We start from the raw sequence: 26,223 nt of genomic DNA on the forward strand, positions 1-26,223 counted from the left end.
AACTGAAATCCAAAGAGATGTTGGGATACTCTTGAAAAAGAAGCAAAGGAGAAATACAAGTGATTCCTCTACTATCTTCCTTTAAAACGTAAAGCACCATCCTAGATAACACCCACAAATACCTTTGTTAAGGGGTTGTCCTTTAAAAAGTACCCCTTAAAACAGAGCAGAAAGATGAACCAGAGCCACCAAAGATATTATCTAGAGGTTTCCTAACATACTTAGACTAGTTAATGTTTATTTGTTAATTTTCTTTTGGATAACTCAAAGATAAATAGATTTTAAGTTTCAGGTAGACTCAACAGTCACCTAACAACACCATTTCAATTCTTTCTTTATGCTAATAGAACATGAGACAATCAGCCTTAAAACAAAGATCCTCAGCAGAATTTCCATTGGCTCCATCATTTATCACAATGACCTTCTCACTGTCAGAGGAGAAGGGTAAAAGTGTCCTACTCTGGAGTCAAGGGGGAAAATCCCAGACCTCATGGAAGGGTGTTTTAAAGGGTTCCAAGGTCTTTGTGTTCATTGTGACCCCTTCATCCTCTCACTTTCTGCCTTTCTGCCATTCTTCTCTAAGTCAGATCTTCCATTTCTTATTCTTATGAATTTGTATATTTGTCTATAGTTTTATTTATTTAGTAGTTGTTGTTGAGAACACACAAAGCACAATATACACCACTTCAACAGCTTCTACACATTTCATTCGATGACCTTAATGGCATTCTTTAAGCTGTACAACCAACATTCTCTTAATCTGAGTTGTTCCTCCTAGCTTATTGTATAGTTCCTAGAGGGTTATGAGCTTGCAAGTGACCATTCAAGGCACAACAGTTCCCTTAGAACAACCGGGGAAGAGCCTGGAATGAGAGGAAGATTTAGAATGGGTGGCTAATTTCCTTTATAAACAGCTGCCCTGTTTGCCAGAAGACCAGACAAACTGGATGGAGCTTAGCTCTCATTACTGAACATTTCAATCAACAGAGGAATCTTTATCAAATGGGGAACAATGTAGAACAACACTTAAAATTCTCATGGACTTCAGACTTTCTGGAATCATGGAGGCTGGATCTATCCCTGAAACTGCTACCCTGAGATAATCTTTAAACTTTGAACAAAAACAAAACAAAAAAGCCACTGAACTATTAAATCAATCAAAAGCTTCAAACTCATTTCTGTCAAGTTGGAACCAACTCCAGTGGGTTTTCAGAGGTTATAACTCTTACAGAAGAAGACTGCATATCTTTCTCCTAAAGGGAAACTAGTGAATTCAAATCAACTACCTATGGGCTGTCAGCGTTAACTCCCCACTCACTAGCTTAGCTTGCCTAATAAAGAATGTCTGCCTTGACCATTATGCTTTTTTAAGAACTATCTAGAGAAGATAAACTTGACAACAGCAACATAAAAGTTAGACATGCCCTTATGGGGCAGTGAGTTTTTAGATAATATTTAAAACATTCAAAGCAATAGATGAAATGTATGAAAGTTAGGGAGGACAGGTAAAACAAGATCACCTGCATGTTTGAATTTTAGAAATATTCTGAGAAAAAAGGACAAACTTCTCTGGAGAAATTGCAACACTGCAACAGAAACTCCTCATTCTCTTCCTTAAAGAATGATTTTTTTCACATTTTGATATATGACATGATTATGTAAATGTTTGGAAAATATTTGTTAATGGTATATATTTCCATTTAAACAGATATATTTTTGATAATTTGACTTTTTCTTGACTATTTTGATTAAATAGTGTGTTAACACAGTAAAAGTTGAGGATAATGTTTGTGGAAGTTTGTTTTGTTTTTGTGTGTGTTTTGGGTCTTTGTTTATTTTTAAACATTTCAGAGCTGCTGTACATAGGTTCACTATACATCGCAGGCGACTGAATGGCACATAACAATATCACACTATGGCAGATTTGGAAGCAAGAGTGGCATCCACTTCCTAAACAACATGCTTCTGGAAACTCTATGAACTATGATAAATGTCGAGAGTTGTAGAGGGGCTTCAGGCCTCATAGGGTCTCTGAGTTGTGCTCAACTCAAAAGCAATCAACAACAACAAGAAACCTTATCAAAACACATGAAAACATTCCTCATGGGAGTGAGAAAGGACAAAGTACACATTTTTTAGAAAAAAATATTTTTTATTGGTTTTCATAAAACATTCCTTTCCATTATGTTTCATTCATATACATTGTTTCATACAATGTTTCATTTATATTATGTTTCATACATTCAAATACACTCTATTTTACATGATTTTTTTAGCTTTCTTACAAAGTTTATATGCATTGTGTTTCACACCATTCTTCATTCACATCGTGTTTCATACAATCATTCCCATGCATTAAGTTTTATAAAATCAATTCCCATTAGACCTTGCCCGTCATTAACTTGTCTTTTCCGCTGGATCCTTCCCATTTGCTTCCCCTGCTCCCTCCACCCACCAAACTATGCAGTCTGGTACCTATCCTCACCCGTCTGCTCCCTCCTCCCCTCCTTGAATTCCTGTACATGTTTTACTAGTTATCCTTCTATTTTGAAAATAATGGTCTTATACAGTATTTGTCCTTAGACTGAATCAGTTCCTGCAACATAATGCTCTTCAACCTCTCCCAAGTTATGCAGTATTTTTCAAAATCATTGCTCCTGAGTGCTGCATAGTATTCCATTGAGGACACAGTACATCTTACGGGGGAGGGGGGGGGCAATAGAATCTGAGGTAACATTTGAGTTCCCCTCACCTACTTCGAACAGCCAAGACTGGAGCTTTGGGAGAAGTCATTGGTGGTGCAATTAGTTAAGCATTGTTTGCTAATCAAAAAATGAGCAGTTGGAACTAGAGCTACCTTGGAGGAAAGTCATGGTGATTTCCTTCTGAAACATGCCAGACTTGAAACCCCACTGAAGTGTAGCTCTACATCCACGGGTCCCCACGAATCAGAATCAATCCAATGGCAGCTGGCTTTGTTTTGGTTTCTGTGGGGGAAGCTGTCTGATGTTTTGGGAGTCTGAGCAGCAACCAGTGACGTCAGAGTCCTGTTGACCTGGTTTTCTGGCAAGAATAAGAGAGAGAAAAAAAATAGTTACCCAGGGTACAGTCCTAATAAAGCAGGAGGCCTGTAAAGTCAAGTGTGGGGAGTTTTACCAGTACCCTATCTGTAGCACAGTTGTTCTTCCAAACCAGAAGGCTATAAATTCTAAAGTGGTTTCCTCTCTCAGCTTAGGGCAGAAGCTATTAATTCTCTATTGTTCATTGTCTGTTCACAGAAGAGAAACTGGTTACATCCCACAGACTCGTGTTGAGAACATGACAGAAAACACAATTCTCCATTGCCTCTAATAAACCTCCTGCTTCTAGCCACCTGGCAGAGGCTGCTTTTGCCACCTAGGTTGTGCAATATCTTTATCAGTAGTACCTTTGAGCGTAAGCAGTATAACTGAAAAACACAGGAACTTAGAGGTGAGTCATCTCTCCCCTAAATGACAGTTGACAAAGAGAGAAAACAGAGACCAAATTATAGCAACCCTCTTTAGAGTTAATTCAGATATGCAAGTAACTAGTTTTAGTAGATAGAGCAGTGCATTTTCCTGGATAAAAATGAATTTACAAATTGAGCAATGCACACTTTGGAGACAGGTCCCTAAAAGTGCACAAAACCAAACTTAAGGTACTTCAGAAACAAAGTTTGATATCTTCTTTAGTGGAAAAAAAACCCTGATGGAAACTTTTGATATGAGGGGCGTTTGACTCCTAAAGTGGGTGTCTTACACCTTTGCAGAACTGATGTTTCCATATGTGGGTAGGATGTGCTCACAGACCACAGCCAGAGTGGGTACCGTGTGGTCTGTGCATGGTGGTGGGGCTAAGACTGTGAGCATCATCCATATTTTGACAGAGCACACTATAGTAAACTATAAATCTATCATCTTCATGGGGGGGCAGGAAATGATATATAAGAAAAAACCAGACATTTTTAAAACCTTTTGATTTTTATTAAATTTCATCTGATTGTTGTTGTTAAGCACTATGAGGTGGATTCCGAGTCATGATAGCCCCATGTGCTAAAACTACTCCCCAAAGTTTTCTTGGCAGTTGTATCTTGGAGTTCTGGTGGCCTAGTCCTTTAAGAGTCAAAGTGCTAACTTTAAGACTATGCCCTGCTGGGGTGTGTGGGGGTCAATCCACCGTGGTTCTAAGAAAGACGGGCAGCCTCCTCTCTTGTAATTTACAGCCTCAGAATCTCAGTGGAGGGTCAGCTACCCATATGTCAGTTCTGACTTGACAGCCACGAGGCTTTTTCAGCTTTCATCTTTATGGTAGCGTACTGCTAGGTTCTCCTTCATCAGAGTAGCTGGACGGGTGCGACCACCAATCTTTTACTTAGCAGCCTTGTGTCATCAGGGTCTCCTAACTTTCTGCTATTAAGGAAAAATCAAATTGTATCTAAAGGCCAATAATAAAATAATACACTCTTCCATTGTAAACAGTGGAAACACAGATTGATTTAAGAAATGTAGAAGATTTGGAGCTTATTTTGCTTTCCAAAGTGGATGTGTTGGTCACGTAAAGGAAACACTGTTTTTGGATAAATTCAGATGGACATACTTAAAATCAATTCATTTATATCATCAAAACATTGCTGCACCACAAGAAGATAAAGCTAAGTAATCCAATAGAAAACTGGACACAGGATATGAACAGACACTTCACCAAAGAAGACATTCAGATGCCTAACAAGCACATGAAGAAATGCTCAAAATCCCTAGCTCTAAGACAGATGCAAATCAAAACAACTATGAGATATCATCTCATCCCAGTCAGAATAGCAAACTTTAACAGAACAGCAAGCAACAAATTCTGGCAAGATTGTGGAGGAATTGGAACCCTTATTCACTGTTGGTGGGAGTGTAAAATGGTGCAACCACTGTGGAAAGTGGTGTGGTGCTTTCTCAAAAAGTTACAAATAGAGATACCATTTGACCCAGCAATTCCACTACTGGGAATATATCCCAAAGAGGCCATAACTGACATCCAAGCATATATATGCACACCCATGTTTATTGCATCTTTTTTCACAATAGCAAGGAGTTGGAAGCAACCTAAGTGTCCATCAACAAACGAATGGATAGAGAAGCTGTGGTATATTCACACAATGGAATACTACGCTGCATTGAAAAACAAGGAACTCATGCAATATTATTCAAAATGGGTGACCCTGGAGGACACTATGCTGAGTGAAGTATCTCAGTCACAAAAGAACAAATACTGCGTAATGCCACTGTTGTAAAACAGGACTGACCTTGGGGTTGGGGAGAGACCGAGAAAGATGGGTTCAATAATGTATACTGCATTGAAACAGATGAGGGAGAAACCTGTTTAAAAGGGATATGTGATTAGGTATTTTTGCCATGACAGGAGTCTAGAGCGAAGGCTACATGGTGGAGTAGACCTGGGGGAGGGTTTGTAAAACAATGAAAGAATTTTTCTTTTTCTTTTCCAAGAGGGTAGTGTACTAGGGGGGAGGGTTGGGACAGGAGAAAAGTGCAACAATGAATGAATGGAAATCCAAGGTCTCTCTAAATTTTTACTGAAATTAATAATAAATTTTTTAAAAAGGAGAAAAACCCCATTGCCAGTATAATACATGGGAATGATTGTACGAAACACAATATGAATGAAGAATAGGGTGAAGCACAATGTATATGAACTTTATAAGCAAATCAATTTTTGTTGTGTACTGTAGAGTCAGAACCGACCCTCCGGTGGAATTTCAGAGGAAGTTAATCGCACATGAGGAGACTGCCCATCCTTCTCCCACAGAGCAAGCTGGTGGTCTCGAACTGCATGTCTTCAGGATGGCAGTGCAGCTTCTTGTCACAAGGCCACCAGCGCTCCCCAGAGCAAACCAATATAAAACTTAAAAAATTAAACAAAAACATTACCAACAGTTTCTCTCATAAATTCATTGAAGAGCTGGCTCTGACACAGCAACTCCTTTATTGAGCAAACAGTCAACACATTATCTGCTCTGCATCAAGTATCTATTAGGACAAAAATCTCAAAGTTATAGGACCTACTTTTCCTTGAGCAAGGGACAAGTGCAACCCCACCAGTGCTATTGCTGTTATGTGTTCAAAGTGACCCTATGAACAGTAGCTCAGAACTCTGCGCTATCCTGAGCCACTCTCCCCATCTCTGACACACCTGATTCCATTGTCATAATCACTGTGTCCATCCATCTCATCCAAGGTCATCCTCTCCTGCCCTGATCCTATACCCTTCCAAGAATGACATCCCTCTCCGAGGACTGGTCCCTCCTGGAAACATGCTCAAAGTATGTGAGACTGAGTTTCAAAATCCTTGCTTACAAGAGGCAACCTGGTTTCACTCTCTCTCAGACAGACCTATTTGTTCTCTTGGCAGTTCCTGATATGTCCAATACTCTTCTCCAGCACCACTATCAAAAGGTGTCAATTCTGCTTCTGTCATCCTTATTGACTGTCGAGCTCTTAGGGGAATAGTAAGCAATTGAGAAGATCATGACCTGGATCAAATGCACCTTAGTCTCTAGACTCACAGTTGCTCTATAACACTCTGGAGAGGTCCTTGACAGCAGACTTTCCTAAAACAATTTGTCTCTTGGTTTCATGACTGTTGATGCAGGAGTTGCTTGTGGACCTATGTAATATGAAACTGTTAACAACCTCAATCTCTTTTTCATCTATCATGATGCAGCCAATTGGCCTGATAATAAGAATCTTTGTTTTCTTGATATTGAGCTTCAATCCATACTGAAATCTTAAACTTCTACAACAAACACTTCAAGTCCTCCTCAGTTTCAGCAAGCAAGTTTGTGTCATCTGTCTAACACAGGTTGTTGATGAGTTTTCCGCCAATCCCAATGCCGCATTTTTCTTCATAAAGTCCAGTCTCTGGAATGATCTGTTCTGCATATAAATTGAAATGGTATGGAGAAAGGATACACCCCTGATGCTCTCCTCTCTTCATTTTAAACCCTTGCTCTGCTTGGACAAGTTTCTTAGTCTATGTTACATATAAGCACAACTAAGTGTTCTGGAATTCCCATACTCCTCAACGTTAGCCATAATTTGTTATGATCCGCATAGTCAAATGCCTTTGCATAGTCAATAAAACACAAATAGACATTCTTCTGGTATTCTCTGCTTTCAGGCAAGATCCATTCCTCTGACATGAGCAATTATATCCCTGCTGCCATGGCCGTTTCTGAAACAAGCTTGAACTTATACCAGCCACTTCCTGTCAATGTACTGTTAAAGCTGTTTTTGAGTGATCTTCAACAATATTTTGTTTGCATGTAATATTAATTTTTTGTTTTGATGATTTCTGTGTTCTGTGGGATCACCATTTTGCGGATTGGTAACAATTTTGTATCTCTTCCAATCAGTTGACCAAGCAACTGTCCTGGGCATAGACTGGTTGGCACATCCAGGGCTGCATCTGCTAGTTGAAACATCTCAACTGGTATGCCATCGATTCCTAGAGCCTTACTTTTTTTGCTAATTCTGTCAATGAGCTTCAAATTCTTCTTTTGTTACCATTGACTTTTGATCATACGATATTTTTTGAACTATTTCAGGAAGAAATTGCTGACAGTGAGAAGGACCAAGACTGTTGTTGTTGTTGTTGTTGTTGTTAAGTGTCAACAAGTCATAGGCAACACATAGCGACCCTGTGAATGAAAGTCCGCAACACTTGTGTGACTTTCATCCTTTCTCCAGGTTCATGGGGTTTCCAGAGGCAAGCTATTACGGAAGTCAATGCCACTCCTGCTTCCAAGCTTGTTTTAATTGGGGAGCTCCACCAAACACTGTCCACTGCGGATAACCCTATCACATTAGGAACCCATAAAGGAACTCCTGGGAAGAAGGTAGCTCTTTCTTTTCAGCCTCAGGCCATAGGTTTGAGAACTGCTTTTATCTCAAAGGTGCTTTCAACTTCTTCCTTCCTCGTAGCCACCATGTTTTCTTTCCTATCTTCTAACTGCCTCTCTTTTAACTGTTTACCCCCTTTTAACAGCTATGCCTCCACTAACTGACCTTGCCCAGGACCTTTCTAGCCCTAACAAAATGCTTTTTGCTTTAAAATTTTTGCTTAACTCCTGCTGTGTGTGTCCATTTATTTACAGTCATCTTGGCTTGTTCTCTCATGGTAACTTTCTAGTCCCCCAACAAGTAGCAAAGAGATCTTGAGAACCGTGATCCTTTAACATGTCTCAAGTCAGTTCTGAATTAACGATAATGAGCTAAGTTCTACTTTGAGGAAGCAGTTATATTTTTTATTTCAATTGTGATTTAAACAAAAGTTTACAGAAAAGTTAGATTTTCATTCATTTTTTGTTGTACAATTTCCTCCCTCCCTCCTCTCATACCCTTCTCCCTCTTTAGTACCCTCCCTGTTTGCAATGTACCTTTTACTCTGAACCATTGTTGTACATATAATACCTAGTCATATATCTCCCTCGTCTGTTCTAATGCAGTGTTCATTATCTATCCACTCTTCCTATTCTCCTCCCAACCCCCCATTTCAATCCTTCTTCATAACAGTGATGTTATCCAGTATTTGTCCTTTTGAGACTGAAACATTTCACTTGGCATACTGTCCTCCCATGAGTCACCCATGTTGTGTAATGTTTTATTAATTCATTATTTTTCAGTGCTGTATAGTATTCTATCGTGTAAATATACCATCCTTTTTCTATCTATTCACTTGCTGACAGGCACTTGGTTTGCTTCCATCTCTTTGCTATTGTGAATAACGCAGTAATATACATGAGTCTACGTACATCTGTTTGGATGGCAATTCTGGTTTCTAAAGGGTATATTCCCAGCAGTACAATTGGTGAGTCAAATGGTATTTCTACTCACAACTTTTTTAGGAAGCACCAAACCACCTTCCAGAAAGATTGCAAAATTTTACACTCCCACCAGCAGTGAATAAGGGTTCTAATCTCTCCACAATCTTGCCAGCATTTGTTGTTTGCTGTCCCAGCTATATTTTGAGTGCATGTTACAGCACTATATCAAACAACTTCATAAGCCAATTTAACTTCACAGGCCAATTTGTTCAGAGGTAGATTGTCAGGTCCTTCTTCTTAGTTTTAGAAGATCATATTGTGTGAGTCAACTATTTTAAATACCAGTGGCACCACCTCCGGCATCACAGTAACGTGCAAGGCATCCCAGTAGGAAGAACTGACAGGCTAGTGGTAGCACTGAGAAGACAAGAGTGACACAGGAGTGATAACTGGAAGTTCAGCAGTCCATACCTAGGAGCAGCTGTGCACAAGAAAAGATTCGGTGAACTGTTCCCGTGAAGATCACACAGACTTGGAAACCCCATGGGGCACTTTTACTCTATCCTATAGGGCTACTGAGAGTCAGAACATATGATAGTGGGACAAAGATAAAGATAGGAGCAAAGACTTTGCAGATGTGGTAGAAGCCTGGACTTGGTAGGAAGAAATAATAGAAATGACTTCCAGAAAGTTCTTTCCAGTCCTTTGCTGGGACTGAATGTGAGGAACAGATGATGAAGGGATAAAGACCAGTTGAGTAGAGGCTTGGAGAGCTGCGAGGGGAAACCCAAAGCCTTGTTCATTGGAGGCTAGTGACAGGCTAAAGGGATGCTGGTCCCTGGAAGGGCAAAGGGGACTGACCCCAGGCAGGGATTTTCCGGGAGAGTGTGACAGATTATCATTGGATGAGGAAGCTGACGAGATTGGCAGGGGAATGGCAACATGCTTCCAACTACCCATCCTGCACGTTATCTAGGTATCTATTTATTATAAATTTTATTCTATCCCGTTCTTCAGTCTGTCTCAAAGCAGGGCTAATAGTGTAACGAAAACACACTTGGAGTGATCCATGAGAACAGATTTCCCCAATGCAACACCTCTTGTGATTATTTCACTACTTCCACCATGAGTATTGATTGTGCAAAATGAAATAGTTGATAACTTCAATATTTTGCCTATTTATCTCAGGGCAAAACACAGACAAGTGAGTGGAAATCACACTTGACTGACCCATGCTGGCACACTTAAGACAAAACAGAAAAATTATTATTAATCTGAGGTTACTTCTTAGTTATTATCCAAATCCCCAGCGTCATACCTTTTCAAGATTTCTTCTTTCTACTGTTACCTTTTAACCAGCTTATCACAAGTGAGTATCCACTGAAAACTCTTCCATCCCCATCGTTGTTGTTGTTAGGTGCCAACAAGTCTAGTATAACTCACAGCAACCTTATGAACAGCTGCCTTGAACTTTGTCTTATCCTGTGCCGTACTCATCATCTCTCACACACTAGAGTCACTGTGTCAACCCATCTCATTGGGAGTTTTCCTCTCTTTTGTTAATCCCCATCTTTCCAAGCATGTCCCACTCCAAGGAGTAGTCTCACCTATCTCCATGTCCTAGACAGAGCGACTGCAGCAATGGGCTTGAATGTGTGGATGGCATGGCACAGGATAGTGTTCAGATTGGCTGTTCATAGGATCTTTATACGTCATACTCAACCCAATGACACCTAAGAACAACATCAACCTACATGTCCAAAGTATGAAAGATGAGGCTTTGCCATCTTTGCCACCAAGGAGCATTCTGGCTGAACTTTTTTCAAGACTTATCTGTTTGTTCTTTTGGCAGTCCATGGGATATTCTGGTGCTTCATCTGACATACTTTGGACATGTTGTAAGGAGGGATAGGTCCTTGGAGAGGGACATCATACTTGGGAGGGTGGAGGGACGGTGCAGGAGGGGAAGACCCTCTAGGAGGTGGATTGATTCAGTGACTGGGGTAATAGGGATGGGTGTGTCAGAGGCAGTGCGATTGGCACGGGACAGAGCAGAGTTTAGGGCTGTTGTACATAGGGTCTGTGAGTTGCAAGCGACTCCACGGCACATAACAACAACAACAACTCCCATCTCCATACACTTAATTCTTTTGAAACCATACACTGTTAAGTTCAGGGGCTTTGGACTCACGCTGTCAATTACAGCCATTAACTCCTGTAGTTGAACACCTTTCCTTTAGGTAATTCCTTGTAGCTAAAAACCCTCAGGCAAGTTCTGAATACTTTAGAACACAAAGTGTTCTAAGTCTAGGTGTTCTCATCTGTAAAATATCTGTAGTGTTGGTGTGGAGATTAACTAGAAAGGTGTTTAACACAGTGCTTCATGCAAACCAAGCTCTCAAGAAGCATCACTATCTCACATTTTTTTGTTAAAGGAACAAGAATTACTGGTCAAGCCAGACTTGCTGCAACAGCACTCGCTTCTATTAAGTAATTAAAAATTTCCGGTACAAAAAAAGAAAAAAAGCCTTACAACTCAGGGCAATTACCATCTCGTGATTGTGGTATTTCCATATATAGACACAGAACACAGAATATCCTGACTCCCAGAGGCTCCGCAAACCAATGCAAGCAAAACCCTGAGGTCTGCACGGCCACTCACCTCATCATGTGCAATCTGATAACCATCGGTGTGTTCCCAATTCTTCCCTGTTACTGCAAAAAAAACAAGGAAGTGGAAATTGCCATGGATTTTCCCTAAATTTTACTTTTATAGGGTCACAATGAGTCAGAGACTGGTGAATTTTATATTATTTTCCTACTTAGTTTTCCCCTCAGAGCTGGTCTCTCCAGCTCTAGTCCAGAGAATTCTGTTGAAATTTCCACCTTAAATAAATTAAAGACCATGGCTAGTGTTTCTCTTGGGCTATTGAAACTCAGTTCTTTCCTCTTCCAAGGGAAAAAAAACCACCCCAAAACAAAAACAAAACTCTACTTCTTATATACTTGGGCTTTTAGTCAATTTTATTACTGTACCCAGAAGTCAGGAGCCCTGAGACCTCATTTATCATTCTTTAAGTGTTCCTTTAAGAGCTTCATATTGTACTGTTACTGATTCATCAAATACTTTCTGTAGATTTATAGCCCTGACAATGTAAAATGGAATCCAAATTATTACAGTATACAGATAATTGATTAGACTTGCAATGAAGATGGTATACTCTTTTTGCAACACTTAGTAGCTGATGGACATAAAATTTCTAAAGAAAAGCTCCATGGTATGCTTAAATTCTCTGTTGTTGGAAATGGAAAATTTTAAATACTTACACACAACTGCTTGGATTTGAGAGAACAATTTTTTACTTCCTACAGAAATGAAGAGAAACTGCTTCACACACATGACAGTCATATAAGCTACTTCCCAAATCATTCTTGCCCCTGTGAAAGTGAAGAAAGATATTTCTCAATCTTATTAATAATTCTGATTTTCATGAATTAACTTTAGAAAGACTTTTAAAGCACCAAAAATTAGTTCAGATAGAAGAAATGAGAATTCCAGATAAAAATGACATTACTTCTAAATCTAAGGTTAGATAATGAAAACAAGTCATCAAAATTTGAATATAGAGACTAAACAAATTTCAAGTCAACAAATCTTGAAATATACTGTTATTATTGTTATGTGTCGTTGAGTCCCTTGTGACTCAAAGTGACCCTATGTGCAACAGCTCTGAACCTTGCTCTATCTTGAGCCAATTCCATTGTCTCCGGCTCACCTACCTCCATTAACCCAGTCACTGAGTCAATCTGTCTCATTCAAGGTCTTCCTCTCTTGCACTTTCCCTCCACTCTTCCATGCATCCTTTCCAAGGACTTGTCCCTCCTGGCAACATGCCCAAAATATGTGAGACAGAGCTTCAAAATAATTCCCTCCAGGGAGCAGTTTGGTTTCACCCTCTCTAGGACAAACTGTTTGTTCTCTTAGCATTTCATGGTAAGTTAAATACTCTTCTCTGGCACCACAGCTCAAAGATATCCTTCCTTCTTCTATCATTCTTAGTCATTGTCCAGCTCTCTAATGCATAGGAAGTAATTGTTAAGACCCAGCTTGGATCAGGCACATTTTAGTATACTGACTAACAGACACTGTTGCTCTTCAGTACTCTGGAGAGGTCCCTAAAAGTAGATTTTTCCCAGCGCAATTCATCTTTTGATTTCCTGTCTGCTAATACCAAGAATGTTGATTGTGAGGGAGCTCTGGTGGCCTAGTGGCAAGAAGCTGCACTGCAATCCCAGATGCATGCAGTTCAAATCCACCAGATGTTCTGCTGTAGAAGGAGGGGCAACCTCCTCCTGTACTAGTCAGATCCGATTTGATGGTACACACATACACACGGCGGGGGTTGCAGCGGTAGGGGGGAGAATGTTGATTGTGGAGCCAAGTAGACTGAAACAGTTAATTATCCCAATCTTTTCACTGTCTGTCATGACACTGCTTATTGGCCCCATGATTAGAATCTTTGTTTTCTTGATGCTGAGCTTCAATCCATATTGAAGGCTGCAGGTCTCCACCTACTGCAGCAAATGTTTCAGGTCCTCTACTGTTTCAGCAAGAAATGTTGTGTCGTTTTCATGGCATACATTGTTGATGAGTCTTCCTCCAAACCTCATGCCGCATTCCTCCTCATAAAGTCTAGTCTCACAGATGATCTGTTCCACATATAGATTGAAAAGGTATAGAGATAGGATGTATCACTGGCATACACCTTTCCTAATTTTGAACCATGCAGTGTTCCCTTTATCTGTTCTTACGACTGCCTCCTAGTCCAAGTATCGGTTTTGCATAAGCACATTCAAGAGTCTGGTATTCCTATTCTTCTCATGGTTAGCCACAACTTGTGATCCACACAGTCAAATACCCTAAGCATAGTCAATGAAACACATACATTCCTCTTGTACTCTCTGCTTTCAGCTAAGATCCATCTAATGTTAGTTATAATGTCCCCGGTGCCACAGCCTCTTCTAAATCCAGCTACACATTTGGCAGTTCTCTGTTCCAGTAATTATTTTTTTTAATAATTGTCAGCAGGATTTTGCTTGCATGTGATACTAATGATAATGTTCTATGATTTCCACTCTCTGTCAGATCATCCTTTTTTGGAATGGAAATAAATATGGATCTCTTTCAGTCAGTTGGCCAGGTATTTATCCTCCAGATTTCTTGGCACAACCTAATGAGCACATCCTGGGAAGTGTCTGTTTGTTGAAATATGTCAGTGGCATGCTATAAATTCCTGGGATCTTGTTTTTTGCCAATTACTTCAGAGCAGCATGAACTTCCTCCTTCATCATCATTGGCTCTTGATCATATGTTGTTTCATGAGATTCTTCTGTGTCAACCAATTCTTTTTGGAATAGTGACTCTGTGTACTCCTTCCATCTTCTTTTGATGCTTCCTGGGCCTACATTTGACATTGTGCCTACACTATCCTTAAGTATTATAACTTGAGGCTTGAATTTGCTCTTCAGTTCCTTCAGCTTAGGAAATGCTGAATATATATAGAGTAAAGAGAGCACTGATACACACTTTTCTTGATCTTAAACCATGCAGCACTCCCTTTTACTATTCAGATGACTTATTTTTATTATACTATGCACTAAGATTAATAGCACACTATTAATCAGAAGCCTCAAGTCAACATAACATTAAGTGCTCATTCAGTTACATAAATCCATATAGTCAGATATTAAGAGCTCTATCCATGGCTCCATTCCCCAATTCCTCTCTGGCCTTTTGGGTCTGGTGAAAAGATGTAAGAGGAACAACTCATGTGATTGCAGGAATGCAGGCTGTTTTTTTCACATCATGTGAATGAAGGTATGCAGGCTGTTTTTTGTTTGTTTGTTTGGGGTTTTTCCCCACAAAACTAGCAAGCAATGGGCCAAGCTGGAAGCCACTGGATGCTTACACACAGTTGCCCTTCTACCCTTGTACTGGTGTTTCTCTCTCTCTTTCTCTCTCTCTCTCTCTCACACACACACACACACACACTCAGTGTGGAGAGTTCTCTGTTACATTGATCCTCCAGCTGTTGCTCATTTGCAAGACCACACGTCCACAATTAAGACCAGAGGGGGTTAAAGTAATGGCTAAAACCCGTCATCTGTAATGCACATCAAACAACTTCTCCAACAGGGAAAAAGAAAGATACAGACTGAGGAAAAAAATATTTAATAATGACCTATCTGATAAGGGACTTATAGCTAAAATGTATAGAATACTCCAACACCTCAACAAGAAGAAGGTAAACAATCCAAATGCAAAATGGGCGCAGGATTTGAATAGACACTTCATCAAAGAAGACATGAAGATGGCAAACAAACACATGAAGAAATGTTCTAAAGCCCCAGGTATCAGAGAGATGCAAATAAAAACAACTATGAGATATCATCTCATCCCAGCAACAATTGCAAAATTCAACATATCAGCAAACAATAAACACTGGCAAGGTTGTGGAGAGATTGGAACCCTTATTCACTGCTAATGGGAGTGTAAAATGATGCAACCACTCTGGAAGGTAGTTAGGCACTTTCTCAAAAAGTTGGAAATAGAAATACCTTTTGCCCAAACAATTCCACTACTGGGATTATACCCTAAAGAAACCAGAACTGCCACCTAACCAGATATATGCACACCCATGTTTATGGCTGTTTTTTTCATAATATCAAAGAGATAGAAACAACCCAAGTGCCCACCAATAAATGGATAAGAAAACAACGGTATATTCACACAATGAACAATGGAATACTACACAGAACTGAAAAACAATGAACTCATAAAACATTACACAACATGGGTAAACCTGGAGGGCACTATGTTCAGTGAAATATCTCAGTCACAAAAAGACAAATATTTGCTAACACCACTGTTATAAAGCAGGACATACATGGGGGTTGGGAAGAGAATAGGAAAAAAGTGGATAGATAATCAATATTGCATTAGAACGGATAAAGAAATATTTAAAAGAAATATATGATTATATGTATGACAATAATCCAGAATAGGGGGTACACTGAAAAGTGGACTGGGGGACCAGGAAGGGCGGAGAGAGAGGAAACTATGGACCAATGAACGAATATTGAAGAAAAATCTTTATTAAAATAAAAATGTTATTATAAAAAAATAAAGATAGTTTATGTAAAAAAATCAACTTTAGGTTAGAACTGCATGACTGTTTCTTAGCATGAGTATAATTGATTGTTTTGGTATTCTCTCTTTTCTTAATTTTATCCATAATTTATTACGATCCAGTCAAATGCATAGTCAATAAAAAATATACAGACACCCTTCTAGTATTTGTGCTTTCAGTCAAGACCCATTTGACATCAGCAATGATGACCTTTGTTCCATGACTGCTTCTGATTCCAGCTTTAGTTTCTGGAACTTTCATTGTTGATGTACTCTTCCAGTAATTTTTAAAACTATTCTTCCACATGATTTTACTTGCATGTGATATTGATGATATTGTTCAATAATTAAAACACTCTACTGGACTACTTTTTCTGTTGGAATGGGCAAAGAAACAATGGTAATTTCACACAGTGGAGCATTATGCAACATTAAAAACAAAGAATTCATGAAACCTGTATAACGTGTATGCATCTAGAGGATATTATGCTAAGTGAAATCAGTCAGTCATAAAAGGACAAATATTTTTATAAGATCTTGTTATAAAAAGCTAAGGGAAGGTCTATACACAGAATCATTCTTGGATTATTACCAAGAACACTATGGGAGGGATGTTGCTGTTGTGTATCATTCAGTCAGAATTGACCCAGAGCTGACCCTCCAGGAGGTTTTCAGAGGTGGTTAATCACATGGGACAAGACTGCCTATCCTCCTCCCGTGGAGCAGCTGGTGGATTCAAACTGCATCCTTCTGGATTGCAACACAGCTTCTTAGCATTAGGGCCACCAGATTTCCTTATTTAATGTTGCACCTCAAGGCTTAATTTTTTTCCTTCAGTTCTTTCAGTTTGAGAAATGCTGAACATTTTCTACCCTTTGGTTTTCTAAGCCTAGCTCCTTGAACATTTCCTTATAATACTTTGCTTCAGCTACTCAAGCGTCCCTCCAAAGTCTCCTGTTGAGCTCTCTTACTTCAGCATTTCTTCTCATTTTGGGGGCTTCTTTTCCTTTCAGTGCAAGTTTAGGAGTCTCTTTGACACTCATTTGGTCTTTTTTTCTCTATCGTTGTAATGGCCTTCTGCTTTCTTGAGGGATGCTAGCCTTGATGTCATTGTTCAACTCATCTGGTCTTTAGTAAAAATTAGTAAACAGATAAAGGCACACATTAAGATGAATGAAAGGCAATATCTAATAAAGTGATGATCAGTATAATATCGCTAAAGAAAGGGAAGACATAGAGAGGTATCAAAGGATTTATGGAAATCACAGTTACAGGAGGACTGTGAAAAGTGTGATTCTATTGTGAACACTGAAGTCAATGTTGTTGTTGTTGTTGTTATGTGCCGTCAAGTCACCTGCAACTCATAGTGACCCTGTGTACAACCCTCCTCTATCCTGTGCCAATCTTACTGTCTCCACACACCTACCCCTATCACCCCAATTACTGAATCAATCCATCTCATAGAAGGTCTTTCTCTCTTGAGCTGTCCTTCCACTCTCCCAAGCATGATGCCCCCCTTCAAGGACTGGTCCCATCTTGCAATATGTCCAAAGTATGTCAGATGAAGCTTCAGAATCCTTGCCTCCAAGGAGCAGCCCGGCTTCACCCTCTCTAGGACGAACCTGTTGGTTCTCTTAGCAGTCCATGATATATTCAATACTTTTCTCCAGCACCACAGATCAAAGGCGTCAATTCTCTTTCTATCAACCCTAGTCATTGCCAAGCTCTCTGATGTAGAGCAAGTAATTGCAAAGACTATGGCCTGGATCAGGTGCACCTTAATCTCCAGACTGGCATCATTGCACTTCAGTACTTTGAAGAGACCTACAACAGCAGAATTTCCCAACATAATATGTCTTTTAATTTCCTCACTGCTGGTACAAAGAGTATTGATTGCAGAGCCAAGCAAACTAAAACTGTTAGCAATCTCAGTCTCTTCACTATCTATCATGATACTGCCAATCAGCCCAGTGGTGAGAATCTTTGTTTTCTTGATGTTGAACTTTAACCCATAATTGAAGGCTGCAGTCCTTGACTTTCTACAGCAAGTGCTTCATGTCCTCCTCAGTTTCAGCAAGCAGGATTGTGTCATCTGCATAACGCAGATTGTTGATAAGTCTTTTGCCAATCCTAATGCCACATTTCTCCTCATAGAGCCCAGCCTCCTGGATAATCTGTTCTGTATAAAGATTGAAAAGGTATGGAGACAGGACATATCCCTAACGTACACCCTTCCCAATTTTGAACCACGCAGTGTTTTCTTGCTCTGTCCTGATGACTGTCTCCTGGTCTAAGTATAGGTTTCACATTAGCACAATCAAGGGTTTTGGGATTCCCATTCTTCTGAGAGTCAGCCACAGTTTGTTGTGACCAACACAGTCGGATGCCTTTGCATAGTCAATGAAACACAGATAGACATTCCTCTGGTACTGCTTTTAGCCAAGATCCATCTAACACTAGCTACAATATCCCTAGTACCACAGCCTCTTCTAAATTCAGCCTGCACTTCTGGCAGGTCTCTGTTGATGTGCTGTTCCAGTCATTTTTGGATAATTTTCATCACAATGTTGCTGACATGTGATACTAATGATATTGTTCAATAATTTCCACACTGTCAGGTCACCTTTCTTTGGAATGGGAACAAATATAGATATTTTACAATTAGTTGGCCAGGAGTTTGTCCTTCAGATTTCTTGCTACAACTTGGTGAGCACAGCTAGGGAAGCGTCTGTTTGTAGAAATATGTCAGTTGGTATACCATCAATTACTGGGTACTTGTTTTTTGCCAGTTCTTTCAGAGTACCTTGAACTTCTTTCTTCATCACCACATGCTCTTGCTTAGACATTGTTTCATGAAATTCTCCTGTGTCCAACAGTACAGTGACTCAGTATACTTTTTCCATCTTTTAATGTTTCCTGGATCATTTAATAATCTGCCCAAAGCATCCTTAAGTATTGCAACTCGAGGCTTGAATTTGATCTTCTGTTCCATAAGCTTAAGAAATGCTGAGTGAGTTCGGCCCCTTTGATTCTCTGACTCCAGTTCTTTGTACGTTTGTACTTGAATGGTTGAATAAAAATAAATTTGCTCTGTAAACTTCACTTAAATAACAATAAAAACTTAAAAATCAAGATTAGTCATTACATTTAAGAATGTTTCTTATCTAAAACTTTCTTCTCGTTTATTTTAATAGACTTTGCATTAGTTTTGTGATGTCTGTCAAGTCTTTCACTTTAAAGAATTCTTATTATTATTAGAGTCAATGATGGATATTTTAAAGTTGTCATTTGTGATAAGTTCTACTTCCCTGACTCACTGAAAATACTTGATCAAACAAAAGAACTAAATTGGAAATTTTAGCATAATCTGCAAAACCAGAGAGAGAAAATAACAGTTAATAAAGTTTTTAGAAAGAAAAAGGTAGCAGTTTTATATTAAAATAAAATGTCTGGTTATAACAGTGTATGACAGATAATGAAAGCTAAACTTGACAGAATATAGTAAGTGGTAGATGATTTGAGAGAAAAAGAAGGTTTATGTATTTGGAAAGAAAGTATAAGTGAAGAAAAGATGAAAAAAATGTTATAGTAGGAGTTAAAGGAAAAAGTTAAAATGGAGACTTAAGAGTCATTAAAATACTGAGATTATAATATTGATTGAAAGCAGAATCTATCAGAAAGATATTTATTGTGCTTTACTTACAAAGAAAAGGCATTTGCTGTGTCGATCATGATAAATTATGGCTGACATTGAGAAGAATGGGAATTTCAAAACACTTGCTTGCACAAAAACTGTACCTAGACTTAATCTAGTGGGTAAGGCATTGTGCTGCCAACTCAAAGGCAGGTGGTTCAAATCCACCAGATGCTCCTTGAAAGTTGGGCAATCTTCTCCTGTGCAGTTCACAGCCTCTAAAAACTCACTGGAGGCTCAGCTATGAGTCAGTTCTGATTCAGCAACAATGAATAAGTTGAGTTATGTGTGTTTTTGCAATGAATAAGTCATTGTGCAAAATTGGATCATCCTATCTCCAGCTCCATTTCTGTCACTGAGACCATGTTTCCCAACTACTGAATCTTCTTCTCTGTTCCCAACTTTTGAATTCCAGTCACCCATTATTATCAATGCATCTTGATTGCATGTCCGAGCGATCTCCAACTGTAAAAGTTGATAAAAATCTTCTATTTCCTCTTCCTTGGCTCTGGTTATTGGTGCATATAGCTGAATGACAGTGGTATTCACCGGCCTTCCTTGTATGCATATGGATATTACCCTGCCACTCACAATATTGTACTTCAAGATGGATCTAGCAATGGCTTTCTTAACTATGAAAGCAACTCCATTTTTCCTCACCTTTTCATCTCCATCGAATTTTACACAATGACTTATCAGCATTTCTTAAGCTCAAGGAACTGAAGAACAAATTCAAACCTCGAGTTGCTATAATAAAGGATGCTTTAGGCAGAATATTAAATGATCCACGAAGTATTAAAAGAAGATGGAAAGAATATACTGAGTCACTGTATTGAAAGGTATTAGAAGACACAGAAGAATTTAATGAAACAACATATGAGCAAGAGCCTATGGTGATGAAGGAAGAAGTTCAAGCTGCTTTGAAGGAAATAGCAAAAAATAAGGCCCCAGGAATAGACGGCATACCAATTGACATATTTCAGCTGACAGATGTTGCCCTGAATGTGCTCACCAAGTTGTGCCAAGAAATCTGGAGAACAACCGCTTGGCCAACTGACTGGAAGAGATCTATATTTGTTCCCATCCCAAAGAAGGGTGACCCAACAGAGTGTGGAAACTACAGAACAATATCATTAATTTCACATGCAAACAAGATTCTACTGAAGATTATCCAAAAACGACTGGAACAGCACATCAGCAGAGAACTGCCAGAAGTCCAGGCTGGGTTTAGAAAGGGTCATGGTACTAGGGATATTGTAGCTAATGTTAGATGGATCTTGGCTGAAAGCAGGGAATACCAGAGGAATGCCTATCTGTGTTTCATTGACTATGCAAAGGTGTTTGACTGTGTGGATCATAACAAACTGTGGCTGACTCTGAGAAGAATGGGAATCCCAGAACACTTGATCGTGCTAATGAGAAAACTATACTTGGACCAGCAGGCAGTCATCAGAATAGAGCAAGGAAACACTGCATGGTTCAAAATTGGGAGAGGCATACGCCAGGGATGTGTCCTGTCTCCATACCTTTTCAACCTGTATGCAGAACAGATTATCTGGGGGGCTGGGCTCTATGAGGAGAAATGTGGGGTCAAGATTGGTGGAAGATCTATCAACAATCTGGTGGAAGATCTATCAACAATCTGCGATATGCAGATGACACAACCCTGCTTGCGGAAAGTGAGGAGGACCTGAAGCACTTGCTGCAGAGGGTCAAAGACTGAATCCTCCAATATGGATTGAGGCTCAATGTCAAGAAGACAAAGATTCTCACCACTGGGCCAATTGGCAGCATCAGGATGGGTGGTGAAGAGATTGAGATTGTACACAGCTTTAGTCTGCTTGTCTCCACAGTCAACACTCTTGGTACCTGTAGCCAGGAAATTAAAAGACGCATTGCCATGGGAAAGTCCGCTGTTAGGGACCTCTCCAAAGTACTGAAGAGCAATGGTGTCTCTCTGGAGACTTAGGTGCATCTGATACAGGCCATGGTCTTCGCAATCACCTGTTAGGCATCAGAGAGTTGTACAATGACTAAGGAGGATAGAAGGAGAATTGATACCTTTGAGCTGTGGTGTTGGAGAAGAGTATTGAAGATACCATGGAGTGCTAGGAAAACAAACAGATTCATCCTCGAAGGGTCAAACTGGGTGGCTCCTTGGAGGCAAGGATTCTGAGGTTTGTCTAAGATACTTTGGACATGTTGTAAGGAGGGACAGGTCTTTGGAGAGGACATCATGCTTGGTAGGGTGGAGGGACAGCGCAAGAGGGGAAGGCCCTCTATGAGGTAGATTGATTCAGTGACTGGGGCAATTGGGATGGGTGTATCGGAGATGGTGCGATTAGCACAGGACAAAGCAAAATTTAGGGTTGTCGCAAGCAACTCGACAGCACATAACAACAACAACAACAATGTGTGTTTTAAAATGAGGAAAGGTGTGTACCTGGGCTGTACCCTGTTTTCATACCTATTGAATCTATTTGCAGTGCAAATACTTGGAGAAGCTGGATTATATGAAGGCAAAAGTGGCATCAAGATTTGGGAAGGGGCAGGGACAATGTAGAGAAGATCTTAGATGGTACGGATTGCCTCAGTGACTGGGGTAACGGGTAGTTGTGTCAGAGATGATAAGGTTGGCTCAGGATAGAGCAGAGTTTGGAGCTATCACACATAGGGTTGCTATGAGTTGCAAGCAACTTGACAGCATATAACAGCAACATCAATAACCTATGATATGCAGATGACACAATCTTGCCTGCAGAAACTAAGGAAGACTTGAAGCATTCACTGAATCCTCACAACTGGAACAAAAGACAGCATTGTGATAGGTGGAGAAAAGTTTGAATTTGTCAATTACTTAATACTCTTGGATCCACAGTCTCCATTCAAGAAAGCAGCAGTCAAAAAACCAAGACATGCTTCAGTTGGTAAATCTGCTGTCAAGGACTTCTTTACAGTGTTAAAGAGCACGGATGTCAGTTCAAAGAGTGAAATGTTTCTAACCCACATCATGGCATATTCAATTGCTTGTAAAAGTTGGACAATGAATAAGGAAGACCAAAGGAGAACAATGCCTTTGAGTTGTAGTGTGGGAGAAGGGCATTGTATAATGCATGGAATGCCACAGAACAAATAAATCTATTTTAGAAGAAGTGCAATAAGATTGTTCCTTTGAGGTAAGGATGGTGAAACGGTCTCACATACTTTGGGTATATTGTCAGGAGGCACCAGTCCTTGAAGAAAGACATCCTGATTTCAAAAGTAGAGGGTCCTCTGCTCACCCCACACGTGTCCCTGACAGATGCCTTCCTGGATGAGGTGCAGAAGGCCAAAGGGAACCCTGAGAGCAGCTTCACAGTTGACAACCTTCGCCTGGTGGTGGCCGACCTGTTCGGGGTTGTGATGGTGACCACTGCCATCACCCTGGCCCGGGTCCTCCTACTCGTGCTCCTGCACCCGGAGGTGCAACACCGTGTCCAGAAGGAGATTGATGAGGTGATAGGGCAGGGCCGAGCCCCTGAGATGGCTGACCAGGCCCACATGCCCTTCACCACCGCTGTGGTCCACGAGGTGCAGCGCTTTGGGGACATAGTACCGCTGGGCCTGCCTCACATGACTCTCCGTGACATTGAAGTGCAAGGCTTCCTCATCCCCAAGGGGACAACGCTCATCACCAAGCTGTCATCAGTGCTGAAGGACGAGACCGTCTGGAAGAAGCCCTTTCGCTTCCACCCAGAACACTTCCTGGATGATCAAGGCCACTTCGTGAAACAGGAGGCCTTCATGCCATTCTCAGCAGGTCGGCGCGCCTGCCTCGGAGAGCCCCTGGCTCACATGGAGCTCTTCCTCTTCTTCACCAGCCTCCTGCAGCGTTTCAGCTTCTCCGTGCTCCCTGGACAGCCTCAGCCCAGCGACCATGGCATCTATAACTTCCTGTACACTCCAGCCCCCTACCAGCTGTGTGCTGTGCCCCGCTAGAGACTCCAAGCCTCACCTGCTCCCCAGCTTCACTCTGAAGTAATTACCCAGTATTAAACCCAACTCCTCCACCGTGAAAAAAAAAAGTAGAGGGTCAATGAAAAAGAAGACTCAACAAGATGAAACAGTGTCTGTGAAATGGCTTGAGTATGGTGGAGACTGTGAGGACAGAGCTAAGTTCCATATCTATTATCCACTATGGTTTGTAGTCAACTTGGAGTCAAATTGTAGTCAACAGATAACTTAAAATAAAAAAAAAAAACACTCCAAACAAACCAGAAAATGTAAGAAATGTCTAACATCTACCCCCACTCCCTCAGAGACAAAACAACAAAAATCAAACCCACTGCTGTGAAGTTGAAACTGATTGAGGGTGACAATCAAATTTCTGAGATTGTAAATATTTCTTTTAAAATATATCTTATTTTTTTTATGAAAGCTGAGTGTCTTATCTTTCCTTTATGGAGCAGTTGGTAGGTTCAAACTGACAACTATTCCGTTGTTGTTGTTGTATACCATCAAATCAGAACCAATCCATAGCTGACCCTTGAGCAGGTTTAAAGAGGCAGTTAATCACACAGAAGGAGATTACCCATCCTTCTCCCACAGAGCAGCTGGTGAATCCAAAACTCATGCCTTCAGGATTGCAGTGCAGCTTCTTAACACTAGGCCACCAAAGCTCCCTAGAGTTAGTAGCTCCAAACTTCTTTCCTTATCAATGCCTACTAATGTTTCAAGGCTTGAATTTATTCTTTAGAACCGTTTGGAAGAATAACTTCGAGTTGAGTTACAATACTGATGAATTCTGTGGGTAAAATGTGATCAAGTTGTTGTTTGCCATTGAGTCAGAACCAACCCATAGCTGATCCTCTAGTGGATTTTCAGAGGCAGTAAGTTACATGAGAGAAGACGGCCCATCCTTCTCCCCAAAGCAACTGGTGGATTTGAACTGTGTGCCTTTATATTGCAGTAGAGTTTCTTAACATTAGACCACCAGAACTCCTCTTTGGGTGAAATGTGAAATGATGCAGGAAGTATCAGAAGATGATGAAAGGATATGTACAGTCGCTGTAACAAAACAAACAAACAAAATTGGTCCCCACTGGATCATTTCAGGAAGCAGTATATAATCAAATATCAGTTGCACTGAAGGAAGAAATTCAAGCTGTGCTGAAAGAATTGACAAGAAATAAGTAAAACAAGTCCCCAGGAATTGACAGACTACCAACTGAGATGTTTAAGAAAGCAGATGCAATGTGAAAACACCAAAAAAAAGAAAAAAAAGAAAGCAGATGCAGTACTAGACATGCTCACCAGTCTCTATCAACAAATATGGACAATAATTACCTGGCCAATGACAAGAAGAGTCCCATATTTGTTACCTTTTCCAAGAAGGGTGATCCAATAGACTGTGGAAATTATAGAATAGTATCAGTATTACCAAATGCAATTAATATCTTGCTGAAGATTATTTTAAAATGTCTGAAACATTACATGGACAGGGAACTGTCACAAATTCAAGCTGGACTCAGAGAAGGGTGTGGCACAAAGGATATCAATGCTGATGTCAGATGTATCTTGGCTGAAAGCAAAGAATAGCAGAATGATGTTTACCTGTGTTTTATTAACTATGTAAAGGTATTTGCATGGATCATAACAAATTATGGCTAAAATTGAGAAGAATGGAAATCCCAGAACACTTATTTGTGCTCATAAAAAACCTATACCTAGACCAATATGATGTCTGAACAGAGCAAGGGAACACGGAATAGTTTAAAATTAAGAAGGTATATATCAGTGCTATATCCTTTCTTCATACATATTCAGAATGTATGCTGAGCAAATCATTGGAGAAGCTAGACTTTGTGAAGAAGAATATAGCATCAGGATTGAAGGAAGACTCATCAACAGCTTGTGTTAAACAGATGATACAACCTTGCTTGCAGAAAGTGAAGAAGATACATGCACTGAAGATCAAGGAAAATAAAAGATTAAAATTAAAGACTACAACCTACAGTATAGATTATATGTCAATATTAAGAAAGCAAAAATCATCATCACTGAATCAATAGGAAACATCATTATAGAGGAAGAAAAGATTAAAGTTGCCAATTATTTCATTTTACTTGGATCCTCAATCAACATGTTGGCACCAGCAGTCAAGAACGCAAAAGACTAGGATTGCAGGATATAAGATCAATATCCAAATATCAATAGGATTCCTCTATAGAAACAAAGAGAACTCAGAGAAGGAAATCAAGAAAGCAATACCATTTATAATACCAACCACAAATTGAGATACTTGGAAGTGAACCTAACTAGAGATACAAAAGACCTATACATAAAACAACCCAGTGGTAGATGGAATTTGGTCCAGGACTTAAGAACAATAAATTACATAGTTGAGCCTCTACATCATGTGGTTTCTAACCTTTATACTATAATAGACAAAGTGCTAGTCAATAGGCCTTTTATTTTAAGAACTACCTTCCCTTTGTAACTTGATTTGTGCCA

At 39.9% G+C, this 26,223-nt stretch overlaps 1 protein-coding gene across 1 annotated transcript; it reads left to right on the forward strand.

Moving 5' to 3' along the window:
- Nucleotides 1-15,701: 15,701 nt before the first annotated feature.
- Nucleotides 15,702-23,709, forward strand: LOC102867270 (cytochrome P450 2D14-like). Its single transcript, XM_006885911.1, has 2 exons — nt 15,702-15,705; nt 22,997-23,709. Exons 1-2 carry the CDS (start codon nt 15,702-15,704, stop codon nt 23,707-23,709), a joined length of 717 nt encoding a protein of 238 aa, XP_006885973.1.
- Nucleotides 23,710-26,223: the final 2,514 nt, after the last annotated feature.

The sequence above is a fragment of the Elephantulus edwardii genome, unplaced genomic scaffold (genome assembly GCF_000299155.1).
Source record: "Elephantulus edwardii isolate Elephantulus edwardi_28Jun2011 unplaced genomic scaffold, EleEdw1.0 scaffold00045, whole genome shotgun sequence".
Classification (NCBI taxonomy): Eukaryota; Metazoa; Chordata; class Mammalia; order Macroscelidea; family Macroscelididae; genus Elephantulus; species Elephantulus edwardii.